Consider the following 21447-nt stretch of genomic DNA (forward strand, 5'->3'; position numbering starts at 1 on the left):
TAATGCATATCTTAATATTCTGCCTTTCAGATATTGTCATATGCCAGCATCATGCTGTGTGTGGTCAGCTGAAGGTAAAACTATGTGGATTATTCGGACAAACTCACCCAGGAGACTCCTACAAGAACTTTAAGACTGGAAATAACCCTTCGAATGCCAGAATGACTGGCAGCTAAACCTGTATTTGTTCGAGTAACACAATACTTAAATATCTCAATCATCTGCCTTCTGACTGACAAACCTGCCTTCTAATTCAAAATTGGAAGATGACATAGAATTTTTTTTCTTCTTGGCTAGTGGCTTTACGTCGCACCGACAGATAGGTCTTATGGCGACGATGGGATAGGAAAGGCCTAGGAGTTGGAAGGAAGCGGCCATGGCCTTAATTAAGGTACAGCCCCAGCATTTGCCTGGTGTGAAAATGGGAAACCACAGAAAATCATCTTCAGGGCTGCCGATAGTGGGATTCGAACCTACTATCTCCCGGATGCAAGCTCACAGCCGCGCGCCTCTACGTGCATGGCCAACTCGCCCGGTTTATAGATATTTCTACCTGGACCTTTAAGCACAAGTGATATAGATTCTTGTACTGGATAATGCTTTTACAGTATACACGTTTCCCCTGGTTTCACTTTTTCACACCAGGCAAATGCTGGAGCTGTTCCTTATAAAGGCCACAGTCAATTCCTTCCCACTCCTAACCCTTTCCTGTCCCATCGTAGCCAAAAGACATATATGTATCAGTGCAACATAAAGAAATATGTAAAAATGAATTGTACTATGTACCTCAAAGATACAGTACTAAATGGAGCAACATAACCACATGATACAGTATACAAAGGGGTGGAAGGGTTCAACTGTCCTAAGGCCATGCTGAGGTACATAGCTCTGAAAATAACACACTATAAAATCCTGTACATCTGGAAATACTTGGCACACGAAAGTTTGAAGGTACTGGAATATGAACACAAAGCATGTCATTTGTAAACAATAGCTCCCGTGTGAGGTTTAATACACTGCCTGACAAAAATGAAGCACGCAGAATAAATGGTCGGATGTCAATGTAACTTCGTACACGTACACACCATTGGTGGGTATGTAAAGGATTAGAGTTGCAATTCTCTGTGACAGGTAGAATGATCACCAGAGTGCATCAGTGTTGTTCGTGGTTAGTGTTATGACACCAGGCCTGGTAGCGTATATAAGGTCAAAAACTTCATAATGGCCCGTACTGAAAAAAGATTTACATTAAAAAACAAAGGTAAGGTTGGCTAGTGGCTTTACGTCGCACCGACAGATAGGTCTTATGGCGACGATGGGATAGGAAAGGCCTAGGAGTTGGAAGGAAGCGGCCGTGGCCTTAATTAAGGTACAGCCCCAGCATTTGCCTGGTGTGAAAATGGGAAACCACAGAAAACCATCTTCAGGGCTGCCGATAGTGGGATTCGAACCTACTATCTCCCGGATGCAAGCTCACAGCCGCGCGCCTCTACGTGCATGGCCAACTCATTGGTACCAATCACAAACCTATTTTGTACCTAACATAGTGGTACTACGCGCAAGTAAAAGCAACCCATGGTGTTCCCCGTGTGGTGGTACTAATTACAAGTAGTCTCATGGTTCTAATACTACTCGCAATGTACTTTTTTTTTTTATCATCAGCCCAAGATTTAAGCAAGCAAGGACACTTAATAAAATACATATATATGTACATAGATAGCTAGCTAGCAATGGTAGTCGCGTTACATCATAAAACATTTGACCACATAATGTCTAAAAACACATTTAAATTCTGAAATTCTGGAATTCTAGATTTAAGATGAGTTTTTTGTATGTACAATTCAGTATGTTCTTATCACCCAATAATGTTGATTAATGATTTCTATGTATAGAACTACAAGTTATGCAAGATCTTCATTTTTTTATTTTTTACCATCTATATAGTTAAATGACTATTATTCTATTGCTCTTGAACACCATATAGAGTCCTTGAGAATGTTCTAACGTGTAAGGTTAAATCCTATATACATAATTATAACATGGTATCCGGCGTGGTGTCGTCTTGGGTGCCTTGGCGGTACTGAACCTGCGGCCGGACTGCATTTGTAGTCATTACCCATCCAGGACCCGTTTCCAGCGCAGTCCGCAAATTTTGACGACAGTCCAGAACGTTATTATTATATTATTATTATTATTATTATTATAAATGTTCTGGACCCCACAGCAAGATGCAAGACCGCTACTTGGCGGTAAATTACATCTGCTACCATGGTCATTGTTGACAATGTGACCAGCACCATTGTCGCGCGTAGGCAAGTGCGCGGGATTTCTGGCGATATGAATGACATACTTCCATGCATTACTGACCTTATTATAGAGGTGAACAATTGGACGGTCAATCTCATTCCTATCGTTTATTTCAAATGTTTTAATTTTTTTTTTATATGCCAGGAGAATCTATTGTAATCTAAGAACGTTCTCCGAAGGAAAATATGGCTCTTGAAAACGAACCCAGGAAAGATTAAAAATGATGGGTTTATGATCAGAATAAGTACATCGAAAATCCACAGCCTGTTTCCAGTCATTCGACAGGGTCAGGAATGGAATGAATAAAGCCCCCATCTAGCGGCGAGGATAGGAATTGTGCCAGCTGCCAAAGCCTGTTGCACTCCTCTGGGGCAATGATTAAAAAATGACAAACAAAATGAAATGATATTGGATAGTGTTGCTGGAATAAATGACAGGGAAAACCGGAGTATCCGGAGAAAAACCTGGCCTGATTCCGTTTTGTCCAGCACGAATATCACATGGAATGACCAGGATTTGAACCACGGAACCCAGCTATGAGTGGCCGGCGCGCTGCCGCCTGAGCCATGGAGGCTCCTTATAAGTACATTATAAACAGGAAAATCACCCCACCGTCGTTAAGTTTATTTACACACACACACACACACACACACACACCAAAAAAAGAAAAGGCGTGTTTCTTTATGTTTAAAGGAGATTCCAAACACGAATGTTCATGTCTATTACCTTCAGTTTTGAGATATGAGTGGTGTTGTTTGAGTCATCAGTCCATAGACTGGTTTGATGCAGCTCTCCATGCCACCCTATCATGTGCTAAATTTTTCATTTCTACGTAACTATTGCATCCTACATCTGCTCTAATCTGCTTGTCATATTCATACCTTGGTCTACCCCTACTGCTCTTACCACCTACACTTCCTTCAAAAACCAACTGAACAAGTCCTGGGTGTCTCAAGATGTGTCCTACCATTCTATCTCTTCTTCTAGTCAAATTTAGCCAAATCAATCTCCTCTCACCTATTCGATTCATTATCTCTTCATTCATGATTCGACCTAACCATCTCACCTTCAGCATTCTTCTGTAACACCACATTTCAAAAGCTTCTATTCTCTTTCTTTCTGAGCTAGTTATCGTCCATGTTTCACTTCCATACAATGCCACGCTCCACACGAAAGTCTTCAAAAACATCTTTCTAATTCTGATATCAATGTTTGAAGTGAGCAAATTTCTTTTCTTAAGAAAGCCCTTCCTTGCTTGTGCTAGTCTGCGTTTTATGTCCTCCTTTCTTCTGCCGTCGTTAGTTATTTTACTACCCAAGTAACAATATTCATCTACTTCCTTTAAGACTTCATTTCCTAATCTAATATTTCCTACATCACCTGCCTTCGTTCGACTGCACTCCATTACTTTTGTTTTGGACTTATTTATTTTCATCTTGTACTCCTTACTCAAGACGTCATCCATACCATTCAGCACTTCGAGATCTTCTGCAGTCTCAGATAAAATAACAATATCAGCAAATCTCAAGGTTTTGATTTCCTCTCCTTGGACTGTGATTCCCTTTCCAAATTTCTCTTTGATTTCCTTTACTGCCTCCTCTATGTAAACATTGAAAAGGAGAGGGGACAAACTGCAGCCTTGCCTCACTCCTTTCTGGATTGCTGCTTCTTTTTCAAAGCCCTCGATTCTTATCACTGCAGACTGATTTTTATACAGATTGTAGATGATTCTTCGTTCTCGGTATCTGATCCCTATCATCTTCAGAATCTTAAATAGCTTGGTCCATCCAACATTATCAAATGCCTTTTCTAGATCTACAAATGCCATGTACTAGGGCTTGTCCTTCTTGATTCGATCCTCTAAGATCAGACGTAAAATCAGGATTGCTTCACATGTTCCTACATTTCTTCTGAAGCCAAATTGATCTTCTCCCAACTCAGCTTCAACTTGTTTTTCCATTCTTCTGTAAATAATACGTGTTAAAATTTTGCAGGCATGACATACTAAACTAATGGTGCGGTAGTTTTCACACCTGTCAGCACCAGCTTTCTTGGGAATAGGTATAACAACATTCTGCCGAAAATCGGATGGGACTTCTCCTGTCCCATATATCTTGCACACTAAATGAAATAACCTTGCCATGCTGGTTTCTCTTAAGGCAGTCAGTAATTCAGAGGGAATGTCATCAATTCCAGGTGCCTTGTTCCTATTTAGGTCACTCACAGCTCTGTCAAACTCTGACCTCAAAACTGGGTCTCCCATTTCATCAGCATCAACAGCCTCTTCATGTTCCAGAACCAAATTATCTCTTTAACTTGATACAAATGTTGGATATGTTCCTGCCATCTTTCTGCTTTGTATTCTTTCCCTAGAAGTGGCTTTCCATCTGAGCTCTTAATATTCATACACCTAGATTTCCTTTCTCCAAAGGTTTCCTTGATTTTCCTGTATGCAGCATCTACCTTTCCCAGGACCATACAGCCTTCGACATCCTTGCACTTCTGCTTCAGCCATTCTTCCTTAGCTACCTTGCACTTTCTATCCACTTGATTCTTTAATCGCCTGTATTCTTTTCTGCCCACTTCATTTCTAGCATTCTTGTATTTTCGTCGTTCATCAATCAGGTCTAGTATTTCCTGAGTTATCCACTGATTCTCAGTTGATCCTTTCTTCCTTCCTAACATTTCTTCAGCAGCCCTACTGACTTCATTTTACATTACTCTCCACTCTTCCTCTATAGTGTTTCCTTCAGCCTTTTCATTTAATCCCCATGCAACATGTTCCTTGAAACAATCCCTCACACTCTTTTCTTTCAACTTGTCTAGATCCCATCTTTTTGCATTCTTTCCTTTCTTCAATCTCTTCAACATTAGATGGCATTTCATGACCAACAAGTTGTGGTCAGAGTCCACGTCTGCTCCTGGGAAAGTTTTGCAATCCGACACCTGGTTTCTGAATCTCTGCCTAATCATAATAAAGTCTATTTGATACCTTCCAGTGTCTCCAGGTCTCGTCCACGTACACAGCCGTCGTTTGTGGTGTTTGAACCAAGTATTGGCAAGGACTAATTTATGATCAGTGCAGAATTCAATCAGCCGACTTCCTCTTTCGTTCCTTTGTCCCAATCCAAATTCTCCTACTGTACTACCTTCTCTTCCTTGGCCTACCACTGCATTCCAGTCTCCCATCACAATTAGATTCTCGTCACCTTTTACATATTGTATTAAATCTTCTATCTCCTCATATATTCTTTCGATTTCTTCATCATCCGCTGAACTAGTAGGCATATAGACCTGCACTATTGCGGTGGGCATTGGTTTGGTGTCTATCTTGACGACAATGATTCTTTCACTATGCTGGTCGTACTAGCTTACCCGCTGCCCTATTTTCTTATTCATTATTAAACCAACTTGTGCATTTCCCCTGTTTGATTTTGTGTTGATAATTCGGTAGTCGCCTGACCAAAAATCTTGTTCTTCCTGCCAACGTACTTCACTTATACCAACCACATCTAACTTTAGTCTATCCATCTCCCTTTTCAGGTTCTCTAACCTACCACAACGATTCAAACTTCTAACATTCCACGCTCTGACTCGCAGAATGTCAGTATCCATCTTCCTGATGATCGCCCCCTCTTGTGTAGTCCCCACCCGGAGATCCGAATCGGGGACTAGTTTACCTCCGGAATATTTTACCCGGGAGGAAGCCATCATCAGTACATCATTCATACAGAGAGAGCTGCATGTCCTCGGGAGGTAGTTACGGCTGTAGTTTCCCGTTGCTTTCAGCCGTGTAGCAGTATCAACACAGCTAAGCCATACTGAGTATTATTACAAGGCCGTATCAGTCATTCATCTAGACTGCCGCCCTTGCAACTACCGAAAGGCTGCTACCCCCCTTTCGATGAACCATTCGTTAGTCTGGTCTCTCAACAGATACCCATCCGATATGGTTGCACCTGCGGCTCGGCTATCTGCATCATTGGGACACGCAAGCCTCCCCTCCGCGGCAAGGTCATATGGTTCGCAGAGGAGATATGAGTATCCCCATAAAAATAATTCACTTCACTTCCTTTCACACTCCTCCCCCCCCCCCAAGTGAATTTTTCGGCAAAAAATACTTGTTTCCTTAATAGTAAAGGATCTTCTAAATACCAATTATCACGACTCTAACTTCTTCAGTTTTTGATTTATGTGTCCTCATGAAAGGAATTCAACTCCTTTTCACTCCCGCCCCCCCAAGATGTTTTCCCCCAAAACGTGTTTTTCTTTGTTTTTAAAGGAGATCCAAATACCTAATTTCACGTCTGTAACATCTTCAGTTTTTGAGATATCAATAGTCTAATTAAAAGAATTCAACACCATTTTCAGTCACTTTTACCCCCACCCAGTTGTATTTCCGAAAACTAAAAACACTTTTCTTTATTTTTAAAGAGAAAAAAAATACCATTTTTCACTTCTGTAACATGTTAAGTTTTTGAGATATACTTTAGAAATTCTCATTTTAAAATTTCACCCCCTTGTTTTTTCCCCTTAAGTGGAGTTTCCAAAAACAAATCATCTATGTTTCTTTATATTTACAGGAGATTCCAAATACCATTTTTTACATCTGTAACATTTTGCGTGTCTGAGATATTCTGCAGATAGTCTTTTATAAAATTCACCCCAATTTGTCACTCCTGTTTAACCGCCATTAATTGGATTTTCCAAAAACAAAAAAATACGTGTTTCTTTATGTTTAAAGGAGGTCCCAGATACAAATTTTAGTTCTATAATATCTTCAGTTTCTGAGATATATGTATCCTCATTAAAGGCATTCAACCCATTATTCACCCTCTTTCACCCATCCTATTGAGGTTTACAAAAAACAAAAAAATACGTGTTCCTTTATTTTTAAAGGAGATCCTAAATATCAATTTTAACATGTGCGAACTTTTAAAGTTTTGAGATATAGATACACTCATTTTAAAAATCCATCCCCCTTTCACCCCCCACTATTTGGATTTTGCAAAAAAAGTACATGTTTCTTTATATTTAAGGGAGATCCCAAATACCAGTTTTCACGTCTGTAATATCTTCAGTTTCTGAGATATAAGTATCCTCATTATAGGTATTCAACCCCTTTTTCACCCCTCTTATTGGGATTATCCGAAAACAAAAAATACGTGTTTCTTTATTTTTAAAGGAGATTCTAAATACCAATTTTTACACCTGTAAACTTTTAAAGTTTTAAGATATACACACACTCATTTTAAATTTCACCCCCCTTTTCACCCCCATTATTTGGATTTTCAAAAAAGAAAAAAATCCCTTTTTCTTTTTTTACTAGTAGATCCCAAATACCAATTTTCAGGTCTGTAATATCTTCAGGTTCTGAAATATAAGTAGCCTCATTAAAGGCATTCAACCCATTTTTCACCCTTCTTCTCCCCTCCTATTGGGGTTTTCCTAAAACAAAAAAATATGTGTTTATTTTTAAAGGAGATTCTAAATGCCAATTTTTACATCTGTAAACTTTTAAAGTTTTGAAATATAGATACACTAATTTTAAAAATTCACTCCCCTTTGAACCCCTTTTGCAATGGAATATACAAAAATCCTTCCTTAGCGAGCACCTACATTGTAATATAAATGTATCCTCAAAATTTAATTTCATTATGTCCAGTAGTTTTGGCTTGGCGATGATGAGTCAGTCAGTCAGTCAGGACAAATTATTTTATATATATAGATGGTAGCCTATAAAAGGTAAGATTAAATTTTTCCTTTTTGCCAGTACATCATTATTACTTATGTGAATGGTATTTTAGTTTAGTCATATTTTTTTCATTTCAGATCGTATTATCAGCATATAACAGGAAGAATATTTTCCAGTGCCCATAATTCGAACCCGCTTGTCCAACTTGCCTGATGCACTCTATTAGACTGTTCAGAAGGAAACTTTTAAGCCGTAAATTTACGCCAAATGACTATAACTACAAATGAGTTGAACCAATTTCATGTATAGTATACTTGATGGTCCTTTTAAATGTAAATAAGCTGTACATAATATTTTTGTATATCTGAATTCCTTTAATAATTTACACACCTAAACTTTTCGCCAAAATAGTGTGTTAATTATGCAAGAAAATACATTATTTCTCCTATGACAATAGATAAGAGAATGTGAGTGTGCATATATACTTCACATGTATTCAGGAGTGGTCTAGGTTTGAAACTCTAAACTTTAGTCCTTTCACAGTACACAATAAAATGCAGTTCTATTTAACCTACTAATTCTTACAGAATGCTTCAAAAATACTGTAACAAACCAGTAATATACCACAGTATGCATATCAAAAGATTCACAGTACCACATATGTGACCTTAGCGAACAGGTACACATCAGACTAATTTGACAGAAGTCTGATATGACTAACAGTAGGAAATGTACACAAAAATACTAGCTATTTCACAGGCATGGGATAGCCAACAAGAATAACATCAGCTCACCTGAAAGTCTCATCCACATTTGAGGCCTTAGAGAGTGGGGTATTCCAGCACGAACCATGGTCCTTAATTTTTCAGTCCGAGGAAGAACAACTTCCACCTTGTCCCATGTTAAGTCACAGACTTCCTTATTGTGACTGAACTCCAGGTGTGCAACCCATTGTAGCCTTAGAAAAAAAAAGGTAGTCCTTAACTTTATAATGGTTGTACATGAAAGAATGCATCCAAACCACACAAAATCTTATAAATAGAAGGTGAAAATAATTCAGTTTAAGTCTAAAATGTGTACACATGTGCAGAAAATCTGGCCCCTATAGGAACAGCAATTTAGGTTGGTAATGAAACGTCCAACCGTTCTCCCCTCTCTAACACCCACTTCCTTCCACTTCTAGCAACATGGTTGAAAAGTCACCTCCCCAGAAAAGATGAGTATAGGTAACAATGCCAGTGAGCTGTCTCTGTTTTCATTAGTCATGTACTGTTAAAGTACTCAAATTAATAATAACAGTAAAACTGATAACAACAATAGGAAACCTTAATTCATTTTACTATGCTTTTTAACTACCAGGGTCATATCAGCATGGATCAAATCAGTAACTTAAGAGCAAACAAAGTAAGTCTTCATCCAATAACACTACCCAAACTGGCACTTATATGACATATTCTCTTCATTTACATACGTAAACATTCTCAGTACTATTGAAGTTCACAATAGAAGACTAACCCCTTCAAGCACATTTTCATGAGAAATATTTAATACTGGCAGAAAAGTTAAGGTAAATTCATTCTTAAACTTATAAAGCAGCAGTTATCAAATCTTCCTTGACCATGGATCCCCCTTAAAACTTGCTTACTGTCACATACCACAATGATTTAACTTCACGTTTAAAATCCTACATTTGTATTTAATGTTGTTCATCACCAGTTTACGAAAGTTCAAAGTAAAAACAATATGGCACATATCATTACTTTCTTTTTCACTGGAGTGTATTCTTTTCTTACACAAGAATGTTAACCATAAAAATAACATTCGTATAGGGTGTTCAAAAATCAGTCCCCAAACTGACATATGGAGACAACAAATATATTTCATTACAATACATACATACATACATACATACATACATACATACATACATACATACATACATACTCGGACTGTCATACCCTTCAGCGTTCAGTCTGCAAGCCTCCATGAATTTACTAAATGCCACCATAATCTTCTATTTGTAACGAGTTATGTGGCCTCCTTTAGTTCCATATTTCTTATCTCTAAATCATTAGAAACCGAGTCTAGCCATCAACGTCTTTGTCTACATCTATTTCTCTTACCTCCCACGGCCAAAGCCATTATTTTCCTAGGTAACCTATCCTCCTCCATTTGCCCTGCATGACCACACCACCAAAGCCAGTTTATGCATACAGCTTCATCAGAGTTAATTCCTAACTCAGCCTTTATCTGCTCATTCTGAGTACCACCCTGCCATTGTTCCCACCTGTGTGTACCAGCGATCATTCTCGCTACATTCATGTCTATTACTTCTAACTTATGAATAACATATCCTGAGTCCACCCAGTTTTTGCTTCTGTAGAGCAAAGTTGGTCTGAAAACAGGTGTATGAATAGCTTTTATTTGTTCTATTTTGCTACTTGTTTAACGTCGCACTAACACAAAGTTTTTCGGTGGGAGAAGGATGGGAAAGGGCCAGGACTGGGTAGATAACAGCTGTGGCCAGAATTACAGTACAGCCACAGCATTTGCCTGGTGTGAAAATGATATAGATGTTGATTCCCATAGGGAACCTGAAATATTTGTCCTGAATGTGTAAATTTATATTACCTATATAGTTGGTCCGTTACTGGACATTATAAATTCTCCAGCTAACTCATTCCTGGTTGCCAGCGTTTTGCCCCAGTGTGCTAAATTGGGTTCATCAGTTGGTAAATAGCACACCTACCAAGACGCATGGCTAGTGCATACAGTGGAGGTCACTGTGCAGGCTACTTGGAGCCAAGAGCAGTGCCAATGCACTATGAGAGACTGTCTCATTTTCAAAAATGAATTTTTGCATCTTGGTACGTGTGCTATTTACCAACTAATGAGCCCAATTTAGCACACTGGGGCGAAACACTGGCAACCAGGAATGAGTTAGCTGGAAAATTTATGTCCAATAACAGACCAACTACGGAGGGTTGCCCCAGTTAATACAGGGCGCGACCTTGAGCACACGTGCCGCTCCTGGAAGCAGTTGCATTTTCTATTTTTGCTCTGTCTGGTCAGAGTGATGAACAGAAGTGCCGTGTAGAGTCATATCATACCATTTTTGCCTCATGGACTGCCAAATTGCAGTTATATGGCAAGGCTACATTGTCGGCCTTTCCGATGCTAATTTCTCATTATCGAGTATTGTACAACAGTGTAAAAAGAAAGATCTCAATACTAGTAATTCCTCTGTAGGCAATACCATAAACTTACATCAGAATGATTTCTCGTCAGAAACAACAACTTCGAAAAAACTGTCGTGAAAGATAATTCGACCTTCCAAGACTCCAGATATTATTAAGAAGTTAAAGGCTACTGTTCTGAAGGAAAATCCACCAATTCAAAGACACCTTGCCAACTACACAAGAACATCTAAAGGTAAAGTATACCGTACCGTATAATTAAAGAAGATCTGAACCTGGTAAAGTGCCATAAGGCAAGTGGACATGTTTTGAAAGCAAGGCACATTAAAGAACGGTTACTAATGCCAGAAAATTATATGGAAACTACCTAGCGGGGTATAAATGGCAGTTGGTTGTTACCCTGGATGAATATTTTGTTTATTTGGATGACACCAACAAGCCTCGGGCAACTTACTGTCGACCAAAAGGCCAAGAGGAGTGCTCAAACTTCGTCAAGAAAAATAAACAATAGTTTGCTAGGGGGTTCATGGTAGTGGCAGAATACTGTGCCCGGGATAAACTCAGAATCCTCGGAGTGCCGAATACTATGAAGATCAATGCTACCTACTTCCAGAAAAATGTCATGGACCCTTATTTCGACCAAGATATCCTTTGTCTATACGGTGAGGATGCTTCAAATGTCGGGAGCCACATAAAGATTCCAGTCATACTGTCCGATCAGTAACCTATTACAAGAGAAGAGAAGCAGAGACGGATTTCCATGTCGTACCATTTAGTGACATTCCTGTCAAATCCATGGATGCCTCGCTGATGGATTTCTGTGCGTTTTGTCTCCTGAAAAGAAGACATCCCGCCATTATTGAGTGTATTTGAAAAGTGTGCAAGGAGGTATGGGACAATATTCCTCTACCTGTAATCCGTCAAAGTACTCTACAGTGGAAATTGAGATGTACAGCAATAGTCCGTGCTGGCAACTATCACATAGAGACAACCGGGTCTGGAAAAGAGGAATCGCCTAGGACAAAAGGCACGTCAAAATCGTCCAAACTTAACTGGGGCAACTATCCGTATATTGGTGTGAAAATAGAAAAACACAGAAAACCATCTTCGGGGCTGCTAATGGTGGGATTCAAACCCACCCGAATACAAGCTCACAGCCGTGTGAATTACCATACAGCCAACTTGCTCGATAAAAAATAGTTTAGTCAAAGAGCTGATTACTTTCTTACAGAATACTGCTGATTGCAACTGCAAGCTCAATGCATTAGCTTTGCTGCATCTTCATTCAATCTCATTATACTAGCACCCTGGGAGAATACACATCGTAATACTTGAAATTATCTACCTGTTCCAGCATTGTATTCCCAACATAGCATTCAGTTCTCTTAGACTTCTTACCTACTGATATCACTTTAGTCTTGGAAGGGCTAATATTCATACTGAACTCATTGCACCTATTTTCAAGTTGCAAGATATTAAGACTGCAGGATTTCAGCACAGTCTGTCATTAACACCAAGTCTACTGTATAGGCCAAACTGCTTACTACATTCCCAACTAACTGAATCCCTCCCTGTCATTTTATACCTTTCAGTAGATGATCCATGTAAACACATCATTTCATCTTGTCCAGCTCTTGCCAGGTCAGTGTGTTAATGGTACTTCACCATTGCCTCTCCTTCCACCAGTCCTCTTCAGTAATTTTATCCCATTCCTATCTTCTAGATATGGATGGGGACAAAGGAGAATGAAAGCTGTGATTGATCTCATTTTAGCTGAGAGAGCAAAACACAATTGGAAGATGTGTCAGCTATGCCAGGAGAAGATTTTGAAGGAGACCATAAAATTGTAGTAGCTAAATTAAGAGCAAAATATTGAAATTAAAAGAGACAAGTGACAGAAAACAAAGTATGGAAATTAAAGGAAAAGGGAGCACAAGAGAAGTTCCAAGAAGAACTGAAAAAACAAATTTCTAAAGGAGAGGTTGACAATATTGAAATGGAATGGACAAAGTTCAAAAAAGGGGTGAAATCTGCACAAGATACATGTGGTATAGTATCAGGGAAAAAGAAGTAAAAAGAGACACCCTGGTGGTATAACAAAGTAAGGGACACAGTGAAAGAAAACCAAAAGGCATGGGGAAGGTGAATAGGAGGCAGAAATATAGAGAGTAAGCAAAAGTATCATGAAGCAAAGAAAGCATGTCAGAATATTGTACATGAAGAGAAATAGAAGTGCTCGAGAAATATCACAGAAACCTTACTAGAGGATGTTAAAGGAAGTAAGAAAGTGTTGTATGGATTGGTTAAAAGCAAAGTAAACAGGAGAGAAGATACAATGTAAGGACAGATACAGGACAAATTTTGACACAAAGAGGATATTCTCCAATGATGGGAGGAGTATTTTGCTAAATTAATATTAAATTCAAAGAACTGGAGGAAAAGGAGGAACATGAAGGAGAAATGGTGGAAGAAAACCAAAATGAAAACATAACATTGAAAATAAGAGCTATAAAGATGAAAAGTGGCAAAGCATCAGGTGTGGATGAGGTGGCTATAGAGATGATAAAGGCAGCAGGAAAATAGGGTTACATTGGAGACAGATTATTTTGATTGATATGGAAGAAACCTTTTTTCTTCAAAATTTTGCTTTACATTGCACAAACAAAGATAGATCTAATGGCAAAGATGGGATAGGAAAGGGCAAGGATTGGGAAGGAAGCGGCCAGCCCCAGCACTTGCCTGGTGTGAAAATGGGGATACCACAGTAAACCATCTTCAGAGCTGTCGACAGTGGGGTTCGAACCTACTACATCCTGAATGAAAGTTCACAACTGTGCGACCCTAATCACACAGCCATTTCTCTCATTCAAAGGAAGGAAAAAAGTACCAGGAGATTGGAAGAAGGGTCTGATAATCCCAGAATTCAAGAAGAGTGATAAGAAATATGCCCATTATAGGGGAATCACCCTCATTTCACATGTAGCAAAGTCCGCCTCCATAGCGTAACGGTTAGTGTTATTAGCTGCCGTCCTCGGGGGCCCATGTTCGAATCCCGGGACGGCCAGATAATTAAGAATGGCAGGAGGGCTGGTATGTGGTTGAAACGGTACAAACAGCTCACCTCCATTGGGGGTGTGCCTGAAAAGAGCTGCACCACCTTGGGATGAGGACATGAGTTTACTTACATGTAGCAAAGATCTTTGAGAGGATATTAGAAGGAAGACTGAGGATGAAAGTAGAAAAGGAAATGGAGAAAGAGCAGTATGGATGTAGAAGAGATAGATCAACTTTGGATCAAATTTCTGCATTAAGGGATATGATGGAGAAAAGATGGGAGTTCAGGAAGGATTTAACAACGACATTTATATATAACTTACTTAGAATGCATATGACAGTGTACATATTAACTGGTCTGGGATGCACTGATAAAAAGGAAGGTAGTCAGAGCAGAAGTACAAATGATCAAAGTCATGTATGAAAAGTCTGTAAGTAGTGTGAAGACTAAGATAGAACAAAAAACTGGCTCAATGGAGAAACAGGACTTCAACAAAGACGTATATTATCCCCTTTACTCTTCCTCACAGTCATGGATGAAATCCACAGGAGTGTACAACAAAAATGGGAAACAAAACGACAAAAACTCTTTGCAGACGACATAGTAATAAGCGGAGAATATGAAATGGAAGCACAAGAACAAGTTACTCTATGGAATAGGGAGATACAGGAATATGGAATAAAAATAAGTGCAGAGAAGTGTAAGATAGAAGTGATGATGAGAGGTAATACAGAAGGAAGAGGGAATATTGAAATGGAAAACCATTATATGTTGTGAAAAGCTTTAAATATTTAGGGAGTATACTTGCAGAAGATGGGGAAAATAAACAAAGAAATTTGAAAGAGAATCCAACAAGCCAATAGGTTTTGCCAATTTGTGACAGGTGTAGTGTGCAACCAGGACATTCCAGAGAAATGCAAAAAAATTCTTTACTCAATGTATTACACAAATTTTGACATACGTGGTGGGCACACGGACAACGACAAAACATGATGAAAGCAGAATGCAAACAGCCAAGATGAAATTCCTTAGAGGAATAATGGGAAGACCCAAAGGGATAAAATCAGAAACACAGAAATCAGAAAGAGAATTGAATTCCCAAAACTGCAGGACAAGATCTCTCCAGTCAGCTGAAGTGGTATGGACACATGATGAATATGGAAGAGGACAGAATTCCAAAGTGAGTACTCACAGAGAAAATAATAAGAGGAAGACAATCGGGAAGGCCCAGAAAGAGGTGGATGGGTACAGTGAAGGAGAATGTAGAGAAAAGAGGAGTTAAAGTAGAAGAAATATTGCAGGAAGGTAGTGGTAAAAAAAGCTGTGGAGGTCCATGATTCACATCCCGACCCAGAAGACTGGTAATGGGAAATGAAGAAGAGGAAGAAGAAATGTGAATGTGTTGGTTTTTTTTTTCTATTTTCTTTACGTCGCACCGACACGACACAGATAGGTCTTATGGTGACGATGTGACAGGAAAGGCCTAGGAATGGGAAGGAAGCGGCCGTGGTCTTAATTATGGTACAGCCCCAGCATTTGCCTGGTGTGAAAATGGGAAACCACGGAAAACCATCTTCAGGGCTGCCAACAGTGGGGTTCGAACCCACTATCTCCCGGATGCGAGCTAACAGCTGCGTGCTCCTAACCACACGGCCAACTCGCCCGGTAAAAGGACTATTAGGCAGTACCATACAGCTGATAGAATAGCCATCAATCAATAACTACTGTTCTGCATTTGGGGCAGTCACCCAGGTGGCAGATTACCTAACTCTTCTTTTCCTGTCTTTTCTTAAATTATTTCAAAGAAATTGGAAATTTATAGAACATCTCACTTGGTAAGTTATTTACCAACTGATGAGCCCAACTTAGCACACTGGGGCGAAACGGTGGCAACCAGGAATGAGTTGGCTGGAAAATGTATAATGTCCAATAACAGACCATTTATATTGGTATTATAAATTTACTCATTCGGGACAAATATTTCTGGTTCCCTATGGGAATCAACATCTATAACATACCACTTAGTTAAGCAGCCCAAACTTTACAACATTTTTGTCAGAAATTACCCAGAACAAATTGAGCTGCTTTTCTTTGGATGTTTTCCAGTTCTTGAATCAAGTAATCCTGGTGAGCGTCCCATATACTGGAACCATACTCTATTTCGGGTTTCACCAGAGACTTATATGCCCTCTCCTTTACATCATTACTACAACCCCTAAATACCCTCATAACCATGTGCAGAGATCTGTACTCTTTATTTACAGTTCCATCCACATGATTATCCCAATGAATATCTTTCTTTATATTAACACCTAAATACTTACAGTGATCGCCATAAGGAACTTTCACCCCATTAAATGCAATAATCAAAACTGAGAGGACTTTTCCTATTTGTGAAACTCACAACCTGACTTTTAACCCCATTTATCGTCATACCATTGCCTGCTGTCCATCTCAAACATTATCAAGGTCATTTTGCAGTTGCTCACAATCTTTTAACTTACTTGTTGCTCAATACAGATAAACACCATCCACAAAAAGCCTTATCTCTGATTCCACTTCTTTACTCATATTATATATATATATATATTTAATTGTGCTCTAGAAATGGTAATGAGGAAATGGTTTAGGAAATGTCCCCCCAAAATAAAGATTGGCCGAAAAATCAAAACAAACTGCCTGGGTTTTGCTGATGATTTAGCATTACTAGCAGTGGACTTAAAGAAGCAAAAACCCAAATATCAGAACTTCAAAACATTGCAAATAAAATTGGCCTCAAAATATCAATTGAAAAAAAAGAAATTATGCACCAAACACCAACACAACTAAAAAAAGTTACCATAAATGGTAATAAAATCAAAATAGTAACTTAATTTAAATATCTTGGAGAAGTAATAACACACAACCTAAATGAAAAAGTCTCAATCCAAACAAGAACAAATAGATTAGCTAAACCACATTTTTTTTTTTTTTGCTTTACGTCGCACCGACACATATGTCTTATGGCGACGACGGGATAGGAAAGGCCTAGGAATGGGAAGGAAGCGGCCGTGGCCTTAATTAAGGTACAGCCCCGTCATTTGCCTGGTGTGAAAATGGGAAACCACGGAAAACCATCTTCAGGGCTGCCGACAGTGGGGCTCGAACCCACTATCTCCCGATTACTGGATTAAGGCCGCACTTAAGCGACTGCAGCTATCGAGCTCGGTAAAGCATAAAAATTAACATGGGATATCTACAAAAAGAAATGTCTATCAATAAATAAAAAAATAAAACATGACAACACAGTTATAAAACCGGAAGCTGCATATGCAGCAGAAACACTTTTTTACCTGAATAAACAATCAAAGACTGACAGACTTCAGAAAATTGAGAGGAGGATTGGAAGAACCTGCATCAACAAAAAATACCAGAAAGATGGACAGTGGCGGTTAATACCTAACAAAGTCGTGTACAAAGAGCTAGAACCCATTACAGATACTATGCATAAGAGGAGACTGGGATTCTTTGGACATATGAGGATGCAGGATTCAAGACTTCTGAAACAATTAGTACAACACAATCTCATCTCAAAAAAAATACCACAACAGGATGTAAATGGATCAGAGAAGTAAGAGAGGATCTGAAGGAAATTGGCCTTACAACAGAAGACACCACAAATAAGATAAAATTGAATACAAAACTCAAGACAACAAAGCTCCACTTCACCCTTACACAAAAAAACCCAACAACATGCATATTTTCAACTGAGGAAAGGGCACGGAGATCAGAGTGTCTGAAGAAGTACTGGGAGGACCGCAAAGCCCGAGCAATCCCTTCAAAGAGACCTGAACGACGGACTGACTAAAGTGATCCTAGGTGGTCATAAAAGAAGACATATATAAGAAAACAAAGGTCCAATAATACTGCCCTGAGGAATTCCCCTCTTAATTATTACAGGGCCAGATAAAGCTTTGTCTACTCTAATTCTCTGAGATCCATTTCCAAGAAATATAGCAACCCACTCAGTCATTCTTTTGTCTAGTCCAATTGCACTCATTTTTGCCAGTAGTCTCCCATGATCCACCCTATCAAATGCTTAGACAGGTCAATCACAGTACAGTCCAATTGATCTCCTGAATCCAAGATATCTGCTATATCTTGCTGGAATCCTACAAGCTGACCTTCAGTTTAATAACCTTTCCTAAATCTGAACTGCCTCCTATCGAACCAGTTATTAATTTCACAAACATGAGTAATATAATCAGAAAGAATGCTTTCCCAAAGCATACATGCAATGCAATGCATGTCAAACTGATTGGCCTGTAATTTTAAGCTTTATGTCTATCACCCTTTCCTTTATACAGTACTCTCCATTCATTTGGTATAGCTCCTTCATGCAAACAATCAAGTAAATACTTCAGATATGGTACTATATCAAACCCATGGTCTTTAGTATATCCCCAGAAATCTTATCAATTCCAGCCGCTTTTCTAGTTGTCAACTTTTGTATGTTATTATAAATGTCATTGTTATCATACGTAAATTTTAATACTTTTTTAGCATTAGTCACCTCCTCTATCTCATTATTATCCTTGTAACCAACAATCTTTACATACATGGTTAAATAAGGTCCTGGACCTTGACCTTTAAGATTGACTACAGGCTGAAGATGCCCAAAAAGGGTTGAAACCTGTACCCAATAAGTCTATATAAATTCATGTAGATTTAATCCACATTAAACATGGTATGTATTGAATAGGTGGTTTTATTAAATTATTTTAAAGATATTTTTGCTTAACATCATTTTCAACACGGAACAATTATGACAGTTGTTACTTATGTTATGTTCTGAGCTGTCAGTGGAGAGATGGCGTGGAATGACATTAGTAGACGAATAAGTTTGAGCGGTATCTTTAAAAGCAGAAACGATCACAACATGAAGATAAAGTTGGAATTCAAGAGGACAAATATGGGCAAATATTTGTTTATAGTAAGGGGAGTCAGGAACTGGAATAACTTACCAAGGGGAATGTTCAATAAATTTCCAATTTATTTGAAGTTATTTAAGAAAAGGCCAGGAAAACAACAGATAGGGAATCTGCCACCTGGGTGACTGCCCTGAATGCAGATCAGTAGTGATTGATGATGATGATATGGATTTGTTAGAAGACATGGATTATCACAAACGGAATGTATCGAGTTCTGTTTCAGCTAATAGTATGCGTAAATGCATTATTTATATCAAAACTGACATTTAAAATACAGTATGACAACTCAGATATAAGTTTACAGGTACACAATAGCAAGATACTTAACTGAGCAGTGGTATGTAGGTTACTTCTGTATTTTTATATTTTTGCTATTTGCTTTACGTCGCACCAACACAGATACGTCTTATGGCGACGATGGGATAGGAAAGGCCCTGGAGTGGGAAGGAAGCGGCCATGGCCTCAACTAAGGTACAGCCCCAGTAAATGACTGGTGTGAAAATGGGAAAGTACAGAAAACCATCTTCAGGTCTACCAACAGTGGGGCTCGAACCCACTATCTCCTGGATGCAAGCTTACAGCTGTGCGCCCCTAACCGCATAGCCAACTCACTCAGTACGAAGAGTTTTGGTTTTGCTGATAGGAGCAGTGACTAATTAACTACAATGGTGTGATCTGCAAGAGAAAGTACAAATTGACAGTGTCACTCAAACAGCCCCATCACCATCATTATTGTTGTTATTATGGACCTTTCTCCACACTAGCATAATGCCATCCATAGAGGACAAACTGATCTCAAAAGCCTAACTCAAGAATGTAATGATTAAGTGGTGCATATGAGCTGAAACTCAGCAAGAACAACAGTGAACAAGTCAGACCTAACAAATTGGAAGAATCTTAAGTCGATGACGAGGATCTGATGTGAGTAATAGTGTTTAAATATCTCGAGTCTATGACTCCTGACAATGGCCAACGTTTCGAACAGGTGAACGTAAAGATTAATAATGCAGCCCAACTGAACTGGCAAACTTCCCATAAATGACTAGGCTTATGAACCAGAATTCAATGGAACACAATATCAATGGGATTATGGTAGGAATAAGATAAAATAAGCTGGGTTAACAGAGTGTATGCAGCTCGATGTGTTAGGTTTGTTGGTTCCACGACTTTAAACTATGATATTATCATGTAAAAGAGCAAATAATTATGCAGTACACACATTTTATGAGGCCCCATATTGTGTGTAAATCATCAATGATCTGCATTTAGGGTGGTCACCAAGGTGGCAGATTCACTATCAATTTTTTACCTCATATTAACATTTATTTATAACTGTTAACCTAGTTCTTTTCTTTTTCTTATAATAAACTGTAAGAACATCACACTTGAGGAAGCGTATAGAAGATAAATAACACCGGCCTGCAAAAATTTTCAAGCAAAAGTAATTGTATGTGATATAAGTTACATTTAGTGTCCTTATGTAAAAAATAATACCAGTTGTTTCGTATAACGTACAGATTTGTCACAAGTCCGTCTCATGTTTATGCTAATGGAGCTTCGTTGTTGTAAATGAGGTTTGGACTGGTTGTATAAAATGCAGGTATGGACATGTCTGAGAGAAAATATTGTATGCGCTCTGTTTTGGAGGGAGTAGGTAATCATACAGGAACACCAGCATGCGCAATGTCAGACAAGGTCAAAACACCAAGATCGCGTTTCTCCATAGTCTGAGAGGAGAATCTGAGAAAGTGTGTCACGCATTTGTCTACAAGTTACAACATGCACTTGAAATCGATTGAGTGAATAAGTGAGTTTGTATTAAAATGGCAAGTGGCAGTGATGTTCAGAGGCAAAAATGTGTGAACAACCCCAACTCTTTCTGTTATACATGTGGCCAGTATACAATTAAAGGCCAGTAGCGAAATATTATGCCATTTATAAAAAGCCTGTACCTGGCATATTTTAACATGAGGTTAGGTGATCAGGACAAGAAATTTGCACCCCATTTTGTGTGTGAAACGTGTGTAGAAAACCTGTGGCAATGGTACAATGAGTTGTTGCCATCAATGCCATTTGGAATCCCAATGGCTTGGCAGGAACAAAGAAATCATTTTGACAAATGTTATTTTTGTGTATGTAAAGAGTCCAGGTTCAATACGACAAACAAAAAGTACATTGTGTATCCCTGCCTTCCATCCGCCATAAACCCAGTACCACATAAAC

At 38.8% G+C, this 21447-nt stretch overlaps 1 protein-coding gene across 1 annotated transcript in view; it reads right to left on the minus strand.

The window, feature by feature from the left end:
• LOC136862876 (small G protein signaling modulator 3 homolog) overlaps positions 1 to 21447 on the minus strand; it is a 312577-nt gene that overhangs the window by 247530 nt on the left and 43600 nt on the right. Inside the window, exon 5 of the mRNA XM_067139149.2 lies at positions 8797 to 8960. Within this exon, the coding sequence (XP_066995250.1) occupies positions 8797 to 8960 (164 nt within the window). The remainder of the gene's footprint in view (positions 1 to 8796; positions 8961 to 21447) is intronic.

Source organism: Anabrus simplex, chromosome 2 (genome assembly GCF_040414725.1).
Source record: "Anabrus simplex isolate iqAnaSimp1 chromosome 2, ASM4041472v1, whole genome shotgun sequence".
NCBI classification, from domain to species: Eukaryota; Metazoa; Arthropoda; class Insecta; order Orthoptera; family Tettigoniidae; genus Anabrus; species Anabrus simplex.